This window comes from Babesia microti, chromosome I (assembly GCF_000691945.2).
Source record: "Babesia microti strain RI chromosome I, complete genome".
Taxonomy (NCBI): domain Eukaryota; phylum Apicomplexa; class Aconoidasida; order Piroplasmida; family Babesiidae; genus Babesia; species Babesia microti.
In genome coordinates, this window is record NC_027205.1 from 242,412 (window position 1) to 257,262 (window position 14,851).

Sequence of the window (14,851 nt, forward strand, 5' to 3'; positions counted from 1 at the left end):
AACTATTATTACAATTTTAATCTTTTAAACATTGTAATAATACATTATCATCTTACACATTTATTTTACGCTGTTGTTTATTATATGTAAAATATATTAATTAAACCAATGTAGCAGTGTATTGGAGAGTTAATATAGAATAACTTATTTAAACAATACTAATCCATTTGTATTAAGCAATAAATTCATGCTGTTTGATATTGCTCAGAAAATGATAATTGTTTGTTACTGCCAATTATTTTTCGAATGATTATGCGATACTTGTAATGCATAATAATGTAAAATGATGCGCATATGAGTTGCATAGAGTAACATTTGTTACATTAGAGTATAATAGTTATACATTATTACGTGATGGAATAGATACAAGATGATACACATCATAAATACCATTATATCATATCGATATTTACAATTTTATAGATTTTAAAGTGAAATTATACAAAATAGTAGATATTTTGACGCAATTCATAGAGTTTATATATTAAATTAATACACAAATTCCATAAAAATAAAAATAATTATATAATATTGTGTCTTTGTATAATAGTGTAGGATTTAAAAGCAGAGTTATTTACTTTAAAACTATAAACACGAATTTACACATATATGTTAGAGAAAATTATGAGGGAATCATGGAAAATAGTTAAACGGCAGCATAAAACACATGTGGTGCTGATAATTTAATAGTGTCGTAACTATGGCATCTGCTGCCGAGAATGCAGATGAATTCAAGAAGCGTGGAAATGCTGCGTTTTCAGAAAATAACTATGCACGGGCAATAGATTTATACACAAGTGGAATCAATTGCCTACGCGAATCTACCTCTGACCTGGAATCCACAAACTTACATATTTTTTACACTAATCGCGCTCTTTGTCATATTAGAATGGAGAATCATGGTATAATCATTTATAACTTAGGTCTGGCAATTTTAGATAGCGAAGAGGCTATATCCCTCAAACCTACCTATGGCAAGGCATATTATCGAAGGGGCTGTGCCTATCTATGTTTACTAAAATTTAAATCCGCCGAATCAGGTAATTTGAGTTTTTGATATAGACTTTGTACGAGTGATGAAATTGTCTCCGGATGGGGAAGTTAGGAAGAAGCTTCATGACTGTAGGCAATTGCTGAGGCAGGAATTGTTTGCATTGGCAATTAAAAAGGGTATGTTTTTATATATTGTTTACATTTCCCCATCACTTAAGATTTCACAGATAAATAATTCTAAAACTATATTTATCTTCACATCATATATTGTTAATATCATGTTAATAAATTTATCTAGTACAATTTTCTATATTTTTTACTCGAATGTTAGATATTCACGTATTTTTATAACTATAAATGTATTATCAGTATATATATCTGAAATTAATATAGATGAGAGAGCTATGTTATATGAGACATTCAACCCACAGGACATTTTCGTTGATTCTCATTACAAGGGACCTGTTTTTGACGCTGAAAATTGTGGTCCAGAGTTTTTACAAAAACTAATCGATTTTATCAAAGTGCCTGGCAACATATTTCACCGAAAATTCCTAGCTCAAGTTATCATTGGAATGATACACCAACTCAAAAAATTAAAGTCGGTGGTGCATATTAATGTTCCAAAGGGCAGGGAAATTACAATTTGCGGTGATATTCATGGACAATTTTACGATCTTCTCAATATATTCAAAATAAACGGCATGCCCAGTGACTCTAACCCATATATATTCAATGGCGATTTTGTCGATCGTGGATCATTTTCCGTTGAAGTATGCTAAATACTTATTTAGTGCGCTGTTGTACTTTATGTAGCTAAAACTATATACCCCAACTCATTCCACATAATTCGAGGTAATCATGAAACGGAGGCCATGAATAAGTGTTATGGCTTCAAAGGGGAAATGCTCTCAAAATATGATGATAAACTTTACACTCTTTTCTCAGAGGTACACATGTTATTATGCAGAGCTTTTGTTTCCTCCCATTATCTTACATAATTAATGGTAAAATATTCATAGTGCATGGGGGACTGTTTAGCGACGATGGGATTAAGATTGAGCAGTTGGAGAATATAAATAGGGTTATGGAACCCAGTGATGAAGGTATGTGTCAAATTATATTCACTATGTAACGAGCAATACAATTAATGAGATCTAAACGCGTTGTTGGTCCAGTGAATTTCCATGTAGACCAATTTATCTACGAATTTGGTTCGACTTCAGTATTTTTACATATTATACTTTTATTTTATGTTAAATATTTCATGAATGAACGGTTATCATCTACACATGCTATAAAATTCGTATTGTAGATGTAATTTCCGCAACATATATTGACATTTAAACCTCTAATACTACTGAGTTTACGTAGGATTGATGACAGAAATGCTTTGGTCAGATCCTAAACCTACCCCCGGGAGATCCCCGTCAAAACGTGGCGTTGGCTGTGAATTCGGGCCGGACGTCACGCAGGAATTCTTAAAAACTAACAACCTAAGCCTAATAATTCGATCCCATGAAGTCAGACAGAATGGGTATCAAATGGAGCATGGTGGAAAGCTCATAACAATTTTCTCGGCCCCCAACTACTGCGATCAAATGGATAACAAAGGTGCATTAATTAGGATTAATGGAAACGACCTTAAACCCAAGTTTGTTCAGTTTGAGGCAGTTGAACACCCGCCAATTGAACCAATGAGATATGCAAACAGCATGTTTAGTGGTATACTGTAACTCACAGTTCACATTTTCACTACACAGATTGTAAACTTCTCACAATGATAATGTGTAATATTCACATAATTGTAGCAATATATTAGCTTCACAGTAACTGTAAATTGTGGCGTTATTAGATTTATGAGTATTGCAATATGGTGTACCCCACTGACCCACACTCAGTTCTAAGTAGGTCGTACCGCACGTATATTCATAAATTAAGGGTTTATGATCATACTACAATCACAGCTTATTGTTATTGCATCTCCACAGATATTTCAATGCAATGACTAGCTATAGTAATTTATCACAGCACAACACGTTTTATTACGATTGTTACTACACAAACACTTTATTATCATTTTGCACCTTTTGAGTTTGACTCCTTTTATTGAAGACTGTAAGAAGGTTACAGAATTTAATTTCCAGTTGTTTAATGCCTTCATTTCCATAATTAAATACTACATTCCGTGGTATTTAGGTACATATTTGAATTAGCTGCTAATTCAAATAGGTAATTTGTTGAGCGATAGTAGGATTGTGTTGAAAATTTTTACACTTCGTAAGGTCTCTTACGATATTTCATTTTCACATAATTCCTTCCCATCCATATCCATTCTTGCCTATATCACTAGTAACACATTTTATCACACTGATTTTGGCAAATTTTGTGGCGTTCACACGGATTTTACGGCTACTTTCGCCAGTTCTGAAGGTTATATACGCCTATTTTGCTCTATAATTGTCAGTTTTGCCAATCGAAGATCTGTGGCATTTGACCCCTAAGCCGCGCGCCGCTGCGTGTTTTACACATAAATTGCCATTTAAGGTGGAAGTTTGAGTCACAATTGATATATTTACCCCCAAAAACTTAATACTTCAACAAGGTATATACATTCTGACAGTTTACATACACTTTAATTTCATTGATGCACTGGCACTGAATGTTTTTTCATTTTGGATACGATAGATTCCTCCTCAAATTTCCTTGATTTATTGGTGACATATACATATTTCGATACATATACGATTTTATACATTGCAATATTATGTTATAAATGTAATGGCTACCAGACAGGATAATATTATTAGAGGCAAACAACGCAACCGAAATACTGAAAATCGTGGTTCTGACGTAAAGGTTAAAGTTCAAAAAAGGGGTAAAAAAAAAACTAAAATTGCTACTCAACATAACAATCTAAAAAAGAGAAGGATCCCCGTGAAACGAGGAAATGATGAAACTGCTGAAACACTCAATTTTCCAAAGGAAAAGGTCAATTGGAACACACACATTGATATTATATTTGCTTTTGACAACCTAAGTGTTATTTCCGAACAATCTCGATCATCAGATTTTTCAGATACATCTGATAGTGAATGTTCGGATGCCTCTGAAGAGGAAGGTACACTAAAGCGGAAGAGGTTGAAGAAGCTACTTCAATGCAATATATTGCCTGAAGCTGCTGAAAAGTACAAAAGGGACTATAAGTTACACGAGTTGACTGTTTCTTCCAGGGTTATGGCAAATGAAGTTGTTGGCCGTGAACTATCCGTTAAAGTCACAGACGATATGATGTTATCAAGTGGAAAATTGGTATTATTACTCGACCTGGATAATACACTGCTACATGCTATATCACAGTCTAAATTGGATTACGAGTTGAAATTGAATGATTATGTGGATGACTTGGGCGATCCAGAATTGTATACATTTACGTTACCCAGTTATGCTGATGTTTCATATTATTTGAAGTTACGTCCCCGCTTGCGCGAATTCTTGCACATTTTATCGTTCTACTACGAAATGTCTATATACACTAATGCAACAAGAGAATATGCAGATGTTGTTATAGCTATATTGGATCCAGATAGGAGTTTATTTATGGATAGAATTATTGCTCGAGGCGGTGGTAATGATAGAGGTCTAACCAAATCTGCTAGACGCCTCTATCCGAAATTATCACAACGATTTGTGGTATCGTTTGATGATCGCCGTGATGTTTGGACGGATATCGATCCTAATCAGGTTCTCAAAGCCCATCATTACTCTTATTTTATGGAAAATTTACCACAAAACATTGGAAAATTTAAAACTGACATTCCTGCCATGCCTAATAGTACATCAAAAACTTCACTTGATGGTAAAAGTCAAATTAACGGTTTGACCCTTGATCTATCACAGTCAGGTGCAATTAATGACTCTTCCAGTGTTGGATGTAATTCTAGCGTCAATAACCCACTTCAAGACTTTGATATGCACTTGATGTACATGACCAAAGTCTTTCTAGAGCTTCACAAGAGATTCTACAGCAATCCGCTCAAGGCAAACGTTGGAACTATATTAGCGGAGATGCAGAAGGAGACACTTAGCGGTGTTGGCATCTTTTTCACTGGATTTAGGAAGAATGTTAAGAATGCAGTATCAGGTTGGACTGATTGTGAAGTTAGACAGAAGGAAATGGCTTTGGAGTTTGGTGCTCACGTAGTGGATAAATTGGTTGATAAGAAAACGACCCATGTTGTGGCTGCGAAGAATTGTACTGACAATTTGATTAAGAGTAGAGAGCCAGATTTTGATCACTTGCACAAAGTACACTTTTTGTGGTTATACAGTTGCAGAGCTACATGGCAAAATGTATCGTGCGACAAATTTGATGTGGACACAGTCTGTAATATTTATTCTAATACCCCACCATTATATCCTGGCAGGGACCATTGGAAGTGTCTATACGATAAAGACATTCATGGATCTCTAGCGCCATTAACACCTGCAACGATTACAAAGGTCACTGCGGCTAACAATAAGAAGAGAGACTCCAATACCAGTCTACCCCTTAGGGTATTCCTCGGCACTGGGCAGTACAGTCATGATACGGTTATTGTATCGCCAGTTGAAAAAATACTTATTAAATGGGACCCTAATGCCACCAAACCCAGGCAATTTGAAAGGGGTGCCGATATGGAATCGGGAGACTCAATGTCAGCCGTCGGCGAATCTACGCCTTATTGCGATGCAACATCGTTCCCCGATCCATTGCTATCCGAACTTTACAGTTAATTAGGAATAATGATTGGACAGAGACTGGTTGCACTTGTATTGTGATGTATTGAATTACTGGAATTCTAGTTTAAAATGCTGCATTTTGGCTACATTCACCCACAAGATTATATACTGTAGTATTTGTTGTACACGACGAAAACATTATATGAGAACACTGTATCGCAATGGGCAAAATTTTGAATGTAGTAGGGATGATATCATATAAAATTTGTATGATATTAAAATTTGGCTATTTACTGCAGAAATAGTGGTTAATAACGTTACAACTGTAACATTTGTATCATAATTGTTTGCAATATGTATAAATATAGTTTTAATGATGTGATTTATGTGCCAATTATTTAATACATCATGCCTTTAAAGAATATTTATGCGTGCATAACATGTATTGATATAATAATGTGTTATATGGCATAACTTATGAAGTGAATAACAAAAACATAACTGGAAGTGTTAAATTTCCAACAAAAAATAATTACAAAAATATTTGATATTTATTGTATAACTTAACAGTATTATTATAAATATCTGATGAGTGCTTGATGTGGTGACATATTAAGTATAGGCTAGTCCCACTAATATTCTTGTGGGTACGAATGGCCACTGATTACGACAAATTCAACATTTTGGCCCAGTTAGAGCATTTGCAAAGTAAATATCAGGGCACAGGCAATGCTGATACGACTAAATGGTATGGAATTCTATATTTAGGGACTGGGCCTTAAATATACACCGAGATACCTTAGCTTCCCATGTAGATCATTATAACAGATTGGCTTTCTTTGCTATAGCCAAAAATGAATCAATCGGTAGGATAAGATTCAAGTGCTTGCAGGTAATCAGTTGTTAATTTAGAATATGGCAAATCCCATTATGCCAGAGAAGGATTGATACAATCATTAATTATATCATTATACCAAGCAATTGAATTGGTTGAGTTTCTACATGACTATCTTGCTAATTTTTACTAATACACAATATTAATTAGTATATATTACCATAAATTGTGTACATATGAATTTATATATACTAGAATGCTATTCTGCAACAAATTAATAATTATATAACTTATAGATTTAATAGTTCTGGGGGCTGCAATTGTTTACATGCTAATGCAAACAATTGATTCTCATTGCTGTACAGTGCAAAGACAACATTCGATATTTTATAGCATTTACAGTCAAATAACAATGCTTCAGTAGCATCTGTCTCCTTCAACTCGCCATAAATCATTCTTCCATTAAATAGCCGCTCCAACATGTCAATCATTGAATCGTCGTGAATAGGATATATGCGTTTAGAACTAATTATTGTAGGGTTTTTGTAATTGTCCAATTTATTAATCCCGACAATTAAATACAGAAGTGATTTAAATGCGTCAATTGAAGCAGCACACTCAGATGCTATAAGTTTCTTGGTTAATTTACTAAGCCTGTTAAAATTATTTTTTACTCTAAAGAGAATGTTTCCGGTAAACCTACTTAATGAAACGCAACCCAAATATTGCCCCTGGTCATATATAGACAATGTTGCGATATTGACACTCTGTATTTGTGTAGTAGCCAAACTACTCATGCTTCCATTGAATATGTTTTTTAACAATTCCAACATGAGTGTTTCCAATGAGTAATAGAAGTAATTTATCCAATAGTGTAACTGGAACGTTTCCACACCGCATTTATTTACATAATTGTTTAAACATTTAGTGTTTAAATCATTAGGCAATCCCTTGATTGATATTTTGAAGGGGAATTTTGTCTCGTAAAATTCGTTGGTGCCATTATCTATGTCAAAACTGAATGTCATAATATTGATTCTTTGAAACAAAATTTCTAAGCTTTCGTAATCACTAGTATCGATGCATAGTGGTACTCTATTGATTTCAATTTCCAATGAAATAATACCAGTAAATACGTTCGAGCAGGTTACAATTGGTATGTTTTGACAAGTAAATTTGACATCGGAGACTCTATTGCTGTTAGATTTATAATTTATTGCCTGTTCGTATAGGTGTTCCAACTTAAGTTTGATACAGTATCTCATACCCACCGTATATATTATTTCAAAAATATTCGCATCTAAAGAACTACATTTCTTACCATTCGCAGCACTGCCATATGAAACATCGTTATCAACTTGAATATCTGCTGCGTTTATATCACGAGTATCACATACATTGTAGGTCGAAGCTACTGTCGTATCGATTAGTTGCAAAAAGGAGTCCTTAAGTAGCCCAGTTGATTGGATATTCATTTCTTCTGCGATATTTAACACTGCATCGAGCACTTGCCATCTATGTTAGTCTATCATATTAAAAATTTATCAATATATATCCACATAAATACTGACTGTTAAAAATATGGGATAATTCAAACTTTAAATAATATAACACACACCTGGTAAGATCATAAATAACACTGACACAAAAGTAACCCTTAACAACAAAATCGACATGACCATTTTTATATACCAATTCGACACGATCCTTTGGTACAGACGATCTTTTAAATGATATTAAATATTCGTCATCAAGTCTACGTTTTACCGTATCAAATTCAGAAATTCCATAGTCAATCAACTGAATGTCACCTGTATCAGCCATTTTAATCGTCTGATCCAGCAGTACTGGTAATCTAGTATAGTTATTAGTGGCCAAAACGTCTACGGCAGCTGAGAGATTTGGGGGAGGTGCCATCAATCCCATCTGCAGCAGTGATTCCCTCGTACTCCACAGGGTCTATATTATCTGTTAGTTCATTATTTATTGACAAAAATTTGATAAAATTTTATGGAGGTATTTATTGGCGGATAAAAGTTATTATAATAAGTGGCAATGAATCAAAGGCAAACTCCGCTATTGATATTATTATTGTGTAGGGATAAGTCTAACCTGATTGATGAAATTTATTATGTTAGGCATGATTTGTTGTGCCGTAACTGAATCCTGTAACAATCTATTTAGCGCGCCTTGCGTCTGCGGTCTTACAAAAGGATGCAGTGTCCTTAGCTTCAAAAATAATTCTCTTTGATTCCTACAAAACTGAGCCAATGCAACCCTAAACCGGCTGCTATTGGCACTTCCATCCTTCCTTACTCTAAGACAAAAGTGAGTCCAGTCGGAGTAACATCGTTCAATTATACGCGTCACTAATACTACGTATGGAATGGGCGTGATGTCCGTGTCCATTATATGTGATGTTACCATAAAAATTCGTTATTTTAGATTATGAAAGATGAACTATTAATCCCTAAAAACCGTAGCAGATGACAAAATATGGTACTTGACACAAATATTCATAATAAATTATTTAACTATATGTCTAATTCAATATATGATTATGAAATTGATTATAATTAGCAAAAATTACTTTTGATAAGTTAAAATTGAGATTCCAGGATAGAATCATGCAATGGATGATTAGAAAGGGAAATGTCTGGGGGCAAACCCTCCGCCTAAATTTGGCGATCTACCCGAGTAATTAAAGGGGTGGTTCATAGATGAACCTTTAGGGTTTTGACCGCCTCTCCTGCCAAAATTGTCGATTATTGATTCCTCTGCACCTATTGAGTGAAATTGTTCAGCAGTGGTAAATGGTTCTATTGGGTTAAATTGCGATGTATTTAGTGATGGTAGTACATCTTCATCCGGATCAACGCCAAATGGACCAATGGGATCAAATTTCATTGGAAGAGTTGGTTTTTGTATACCTGTTTGTCTAAATACTTGGTCATTTATGCCTACAACCATACCACTTGGCCTCAGAAAGTTAGCACTAGGATTGTCAATATTTGAATTTGGTGGCCCTGTGGTAGTGGGTAATATATCACTGGTAGTAGTGTTATTAAATATATTGTTAAATATTGTTGATGAATTATTGCCATTTTGCGATGAATCATTATTAGCTTTATCGCCAATTTTAGATGACATCATGTGTAGTAGTGCTACTGTTCAATTGAGATATACGTATGCAAACTATTAATACAGACAAGTTGAATTATTGTCAAAACGATTATCTCAACACTTAACATCTAGTGATTCTAAGAAATGGATTAGGGAAGGAAAGGTGTTTGTAAATGGAAAAGTAGCACAACGGAATGCACTCATAACAAACAATTGTGTCGTTACTCTTAATGGTAACTTGTATGTTTTACATTATGCCAATTTGTTTTAAGCTACTAATAATAGAACCCAATGTAACTAACGTACAAAAGACAAGTGCTCAACTTTGGATTGCCTACAAGTGTAGAGGTGTTGATTCCACCGATGTGAACAAATTCATATCTCACATAAACCCTACACTAAACATTCCTAAATTAATCGCAATTGTATGTGTTTTGATATTTAGAATAAACTGAGTTCATACAGTCAAGGAGTCATGTTGATGACCAATAACGGTTCTTTTGCTCAAAAACTCAGACAGTTAGATACAGGTCTGACATCTGTATGTAAATATTAACGCAGATTTATCACTTAAAATTGTATTGCCACCTACATGAAGCTATGTCCGCTGTTAAATATTTAAAAAAAGTTCTTCCAGTCCACTGGGTAAGCTTAACTGTCAAATAGATTTCGTTGGTTAAACAGGGATGGCGATCTGTTTGGCTCAAATGTACAATAAACAATTTTAACGATAAAACGCTCATCAATGGTTTCAGGAGCAGAGGTTTATTGCCTTCAAAGGTTAGGTTGGATAGTATTGGCCCATATAAGGTTAATAGACTTGACCGTACAGAGGTATTACCAGTTAAATTGACTAAACAACTAGCAAAAATAGCAAATAAATTAGAGAGGGTGAATGAATCTATAGCATTGGTGCCACTGGAAACGGATGGCTTATGGCCACCAAGAATCATATCGACTAAGCAGTCAGTGGAACTAATGAAAACAAACAACCAGACGGAAATTGTAATTCCAGACGTTAAAAAACATATAGAAAGCTAATTTTTAGTCATTACTAACTAATTTGTGCGTATGTGTACACAGTTTGGTTAATATTTGGATTGATTATGGTGGGGTCAGGTTGTGTAATGCATACGTATATTTTAATATGGGCTAAGTAATTTTAACCAGGACTTAATTGTATTTTTCGCAAACATAAACACAACTCACTAATTCACAACAAACATTAGTATTTGTGTTTATTTATTATTATATCGACTCCCTAACATCACGATGACGGCAAACATATTTTCCAGGCTACAATATTTACGCAATCCTTTCCATAAATTCTCATTATCTAAGAGTAAGGAAGATTTGATTAAAATGGCAATGACTTTTATAATGTTAATTTATGGACTTTTATTAGGATTATCTACTCTTCTTGATTGGAAAGGAAATTTGTATGAGATTAAGAAAAATTTTTTCATCATAATGCTTTTCCGTCTAATATTCACTTCTTTGTTCACTCTGGATTGGACTATCATCTTCTTCACTCTACCAAAGTTTACACTTTCATTTATAGTTGATACAATCATTCTGCTTATCGATATTTCTTCGGTGATCCAAGTGATAATTGCATTTAATCGCACAGGAAATGATTCTGATTCGGTGGAAACTACGCTTCTTTTATCCATTTTGGGTCTAACCAGATTATATAAGCTATGCCTAATAAATTCATCATTAGTGACACTCTCTAAGTCAATAATCGTTAGTATAAAATCATTAGTATGGGCTGCATTCTTTTTGTTTGTGGTAATATACAGCTCAGCTATCTTTGCTACTTGGTCATTTAATAAGGTGGAAAATGATGATATGTATGAGTTTTGGGGAACTATTTTCAAAAGCATGTTTACATTATTCACTGTGTTAACGCTGGAAGGCTGGAATGATGTAGCCACTACTACTGCTGCATCTTACCCAAATAGTAAGTTATTTTTCGTCGGCTTTGTCTGTTTTGCCACAATAACCATAATGAATGTTGTCACTGGTATTATTTTTGAGGCATATCTATCCATCTCCCAACAGTTGAGTATTGAGAAACAATGGGAAGAAAGGAATATGATCAAGGGTAGATTAATGAAGTTACTTAAAGGTAAAAGGTCAAAAAATGGTAAGAAATTTTTGACGGTTCCTTATGGTTCGAAAATGCATGGGAAAGGAGTTAAATTCGATAAATCGCCTAATAAATCAATGGGTAAAATGGATGAAGTTCATAATATAAAAATAAACATAACACCAGCGGAATCACATGATTTGGATTGCAAAATTGTTACGGATGATTCGTCTCACAGCTTCAACTATCTTATCAACTCCCAACTTTCTGGTTTATCAAATTCATCCGCAATATCTGCTTGTTCAGAAAACATTAGTATACCTCAAGATGACCCTAAACAGGCACTAATCCTGCCAGCAATATCAAGAATAATCCAGGTAATAGGAATTTAAGATAGGATGGAGAAGTTACTACTTTTCAGGCCTTAGATGTACTTGAACTTATGTCCTCTAATGGAATAAAGAATATTTCGGTTTATGAGTTTACTGAAGCATGTAATAGACTCGCTGGCAATGCGTCTAATAGACAATTGTTGGCTCTGGAATTTTCCATTCATAAGAGGTTTAACCAATTGGAGTCGCTAATTAATAGTAAGGGATGATATTAAATTTGTAATTTTAGTATCTATCATTGTATTAAATTTGTTATTTTAGTTTATATTTGGATGTTGTAACTCTGTATTATAATGGGTATATTAGATGGTGAATTGTGAAATAAATTATCCATGTTGTGTAAAAAAAAAGGTTCAGGAGTCAGCACCCAAAGGTGTTCCCGGGCGGTCCCCCACCCCAGTACTATCCGGGCCTAGCGCTGCTTGACTTCGGAGTTCGGATGGGATCCGGTATATTCAGCGCAGCATGGCCGACACCGACGGCTCCCTGTATTACATTGTACAGATCGTTTTGTAGTAAAATGGCATGTCAACACTAACCTTCTTTGCTGTACATGTCGGAGTTCGGATGGGATCCGGTATATTCAGCGCAGCATGGCCGACACCGACGGCTCCCTGTATTACATTGTACAGATCGTTTTGTAGTAAAATGGCATGTCAACACTAACCTTCTTTGCTGTACATGTAGGTAGTATACCATAGACTTATGTGGTGAGTGCTATTATTTAAGACATATTGCTATCTACTATATGTTTATTTGATGATTTTTAGGTCATATTATTAAATTCGTATATCAAAAGAAATAAACACATATTTTTGTAATTAAAAAAGGACGACATATAATTTTAAGATTACCCGCTAAGCTTTATCGTGTCATTTTAATAAATATTCACTAAAAACACATTACGAATGATTGGAAAATCAATTGCCGCCAAGGCATTCAACCCCTTCACAGGTGGTACGGTAAACATATGCAATGATAACACCAACAATAACGTTACGGATCAAAAGCCTTTAGCCATAACCACTTTAAATCATCAAATAGAACCATGGATGCAAGAAGCTTTTGCTTCGTCTAAATTTGAGGTGACAATATCGTAATTTAGCCCGGAAAAATACCCACGGTGCCGCCACCTCGTCAATTTATCAACTAACAAAATCTGCTACTTCTATACAAAAATTGTGATTTACTTGTGTTTATACGCATCCTCTATTCTGCTAATTAGACTATTGAAACTACTTTCTCTGGCAGAGTTGAGTCTTCTGCTCTGAATTGATTGTATATTACTTTAATTTGTGCCACTAGATCATCAAAAGACTTGTCACTGGATAATATTATGATTACCTCACTTTCTTTTTTTTACTTCTGGAATACTTTCTAGCGATGCCATTCAAGGAGTCTTTGGAAGTACTCCTTTTAAATTCATTTGTTTCCTCTAATACCTAATTGATATTGGCAATTACTTTATTTTTTATTAACTTTTTAGAAATGTCTACGAATCTAGATAAATCATCGGGTTCTGAAAAAGGTATATGCTCCAATATTTTAGTTAAATCTCCATTATACCTAAGTTGAGACTATGATACTTGTTGTAAAAGTTTATGATATCTTCCTCCTCTTCTTTCCCATTTACATATTTCATTTTGTAGCTTTGGATATCTGATTTAGACACTGGCGGTTTCTTGCAATAAAATTCAAACGCAGCCTCCAACAGATCACCTCCTTCTCCTGTCCAACCTACATATACGTCATTAAACCATATTTGTCATAATGGCATCTCCTTTCACTGTCCTTAAGTACATCATATGCTTTAGTCAATTGTATAAAATGTTCCTTATGTTTAGCCTATATAACTGCTTACATGCCTTCTCATCTTCGTTACAATTTGTTATCTTATCAGGGTGGTGCTTAATTGCCAACAAACGATAAGCTTTTGCTATTTCCTTTTGAGAAGATGTGCGATCAACGCCGAGTAATTCGTACAGGCATACCATTAGCAGATTTTAAGCGTATTATAACAATGTATAATAGAAAAAGTCGCGATTATATGTAACAATTTAGCGAATTAGACAATTTAAATAGCTAATGTTGTATACATTAGTTGCCCATGATAAATATTGACGATGGGATGTGCAATGTGTGCGTATATGCAGTCATAGTATAGGCATTTTTACTGGTAATAGAAAGTTTCAATCAAACGTTTCATTGTGAATATATAATTGCTAATACAGTTGATAATATAACTATTCCTAGAAATAAATGTTAACATAGAAAATCGTCATCACAGTAGAATCTACAACTAATCCAAAGTATATTAAAGATATTTTGATTATAACCCTTTAGAACTATTTACAATCATTCTTATAAATAATTGTAAATTGATTGATAACATACAAAATTAATGGTTAAATTAGACAATGATCATAAGTTTATTTAGAGTCACCGAAGAATTGCTCCGTTCAGATAAATATAAGTTTAATCATACATTTAGAATAAGAGTGTTATAGTAATGCATGCATAGATAAATGGATTCAAAATAGTAAACTAGACAACAACACATAATATATATCATCATAACCCTACTTTGATTTGTTGTATGACACTGCACATACGTAAACATTATTCTAACCATAAGAATATATATCAGGTACAATCGAATTTTTATTTGTATTTATATATACTATAAAAACAATT

At 34.0% G+C, this 14,851-nt stretch overlaps 9 protein-coding genes and 1 non-coding gene across 10 annotated transcripts; 7 read left to right on the forward strand and 3 right to left on the reverse strand.

Moving 5' to 3' along the window:
- Positions 1 to 700: 700 nt before the first annotated feature.
- Positions 701 to 2,729, forward strand: BMR1_01G00700 (protein phosphatase 5; the record flags this gene model as incomplete). The annotated part of the gene is made up of 7 exons (XM_021481650.1): positions 701 to 902; positions 924 to 1,040; positions 1,063 to 1,170; positions 1,387 to 1,766; positions 1,788 to 1,943; positions 1,964 to 2,099; positions 2,368 to 2,729. 7 exons carry the CDS (start codon positions 701 to 703, stop codon positions 2,727 to 2,729), a joined length of 1,461 nt encoding a protein of 486 aa, XP_021337305.1.
- BMR1_01G00705 (RNA polymerase II subunit A C-terminal domain phosphatase) lies at positions 3,775 to 5,769 on the forward strand (the record flags this gene model as incomplete). Its single annotated transcript, XM_012791760.1, has 1 exon — positions 3,775 to 5,769. One exon carries the CDS (start codon positions 3,775 to 3,777, stop codon positions 5,767 to 5,769), a length of 1,995 nt encoding a protein of 664 aa, XP_012647214.1.
- On the forward strand, positions 6,369 to 6,663 carry BMR1_01G00710 (splicing factor 3B subunit 5; the record flags this gene model as incomplete). Its single annotated transcript, XM_021481660.1, has 3 exons — positions 6,369 to 6,463; positions 6,484 to 6,607; positions 6,628 to 6,663. 3 exons carry the CDS (start codon positions 6,369 to 6,371, stop codon positions 6,661 to 6,663), a joined length of 255 nt encoding a protein of 84 aa, XP_021337306.1.
- BMR1_01G00711 (Cg2 protein (CG2)) lies at positions 6,841 to 8,977 on the reverse strand (the record flags this gene model as incomplete). The annotated part of the gene is made up of 3 exons (XM_021481667.1): positions 6,841 to 8,065; positions 8,169 to 8,509; positions 8,663 to 8,977. The coding sequence occupies 3 exons, from the start codon at positions 8,975 to 8,977 to the stop codon at positions 6,841 to 6,843; spliced, it is 1,881 nt and encodes a 626-aa protein (XP_021337307.1).
- Positions 8,978 to 9,190: 213 nt separating this feature from the next.
- BMR1_01G00725 (hypothetical protein) lies at positions 9,191 to 9,700 on the reverse strand (the record flags this gene model as incomplete). Its single annotated transcript, XM_012791764.1, has 1 exon — positions 9,191 to 9,700. The coding sequence occupies one exon, from the start codon at positions 9,698 to 9,700 to the stop codon at positions 9,191 to 9,193; it is 510 nt and encodes a 169-aa protein (XP_012647218.1).
- BMR1_01G00730 (RNA pseudouridylate synthase, putative) lies at positions 9,702 to 10,714 on the forward strand (the record flags this gene model as incomplete). Its single annotated transcript, XM_021481680.1, has 6 exons — positions 9,702 to 9,736; positions 9,758 to 9,906; positions 9,959 to 10,098; positions 10,119 to 10,214; positions 10,235 to 10,318; positions 10,340 to 10,714. The coding sequence occupies 6 exons, from the start codon at positions 9,702 to 9,704 to the stop codon at positions 10,712 to 10,714; spliced, it is 879 nt and encodes a 292-aa protein (XP_021337308.1).
- A 231-nt stretch (positions 10,715 to 10,945) lies between these two features.
- Positions 10,946 to 12,366, forward strand: BMR1_01G00730_2 (hypothetical protein; the record flags this gene model as incomplete). The annotated part of the gene is made up of 2 exons (XM_021481685.1): positions 10,946 to 12,142; positions 12,163 to 12,366. 2 exons carry the CDS (start codon positions 10,946 to 10,948, stop codon positions 12,364 to 12,366), a joined length of 1,401 nt encoding a protein of 466 aa, XP_021337309.1.
- Positions 12,367 to 12,512: 146 nt separating this feature from the next.
- On the forward strand, positions 12,513 to 12,630 carry BMR1_01G00737. Its single transcript, XR_002459984.1, has one exon. It is a non-coding gene; the product is annotated as a 5S ribosomal RNA (ribosomal RNA).
- BMR1_01G00738 (hypothetical protein) lies at positions 13,066 to 13,310 on the forward strand (the record flags this gene model as incomplete). The annotated part of the gene is made up of 2 exons (XM_021481689.1): positions 13,066 to 13,242; positions 13,263 to 13,310. 2 exons carry the CDS (start codon positions 13,066 to 13,068, stop codon positions 13,308 to 13,310), a joined length of 225 nt encoding a protein of 74 aa, XP_021337310.1.
- On the reverse strand, positions 13,344 to 14,151 carry BMR1_01G00740 (DnaJ homolog subfamily C member 9; the record flags this gene model as incomplete). The annotated part of the gene is made up of 7 exons (XM_021481693.1): positions 13,344 to 13,424; positions 13,445 to 13,481; positions 13,502 to 13,599; positions 13,621 to 13,723; positions 13,744 to 13,894; positions 13,915 to 14,002; positions 14,023 to 14,151. The coding sequence occupies 7 exons, from the start codon at positions 14,149 to 14,151 to the stop codon at positions 13,344 to 13,346; spliced, it is 687 nt and encodes a 228-aa protein (XP_021337311.1).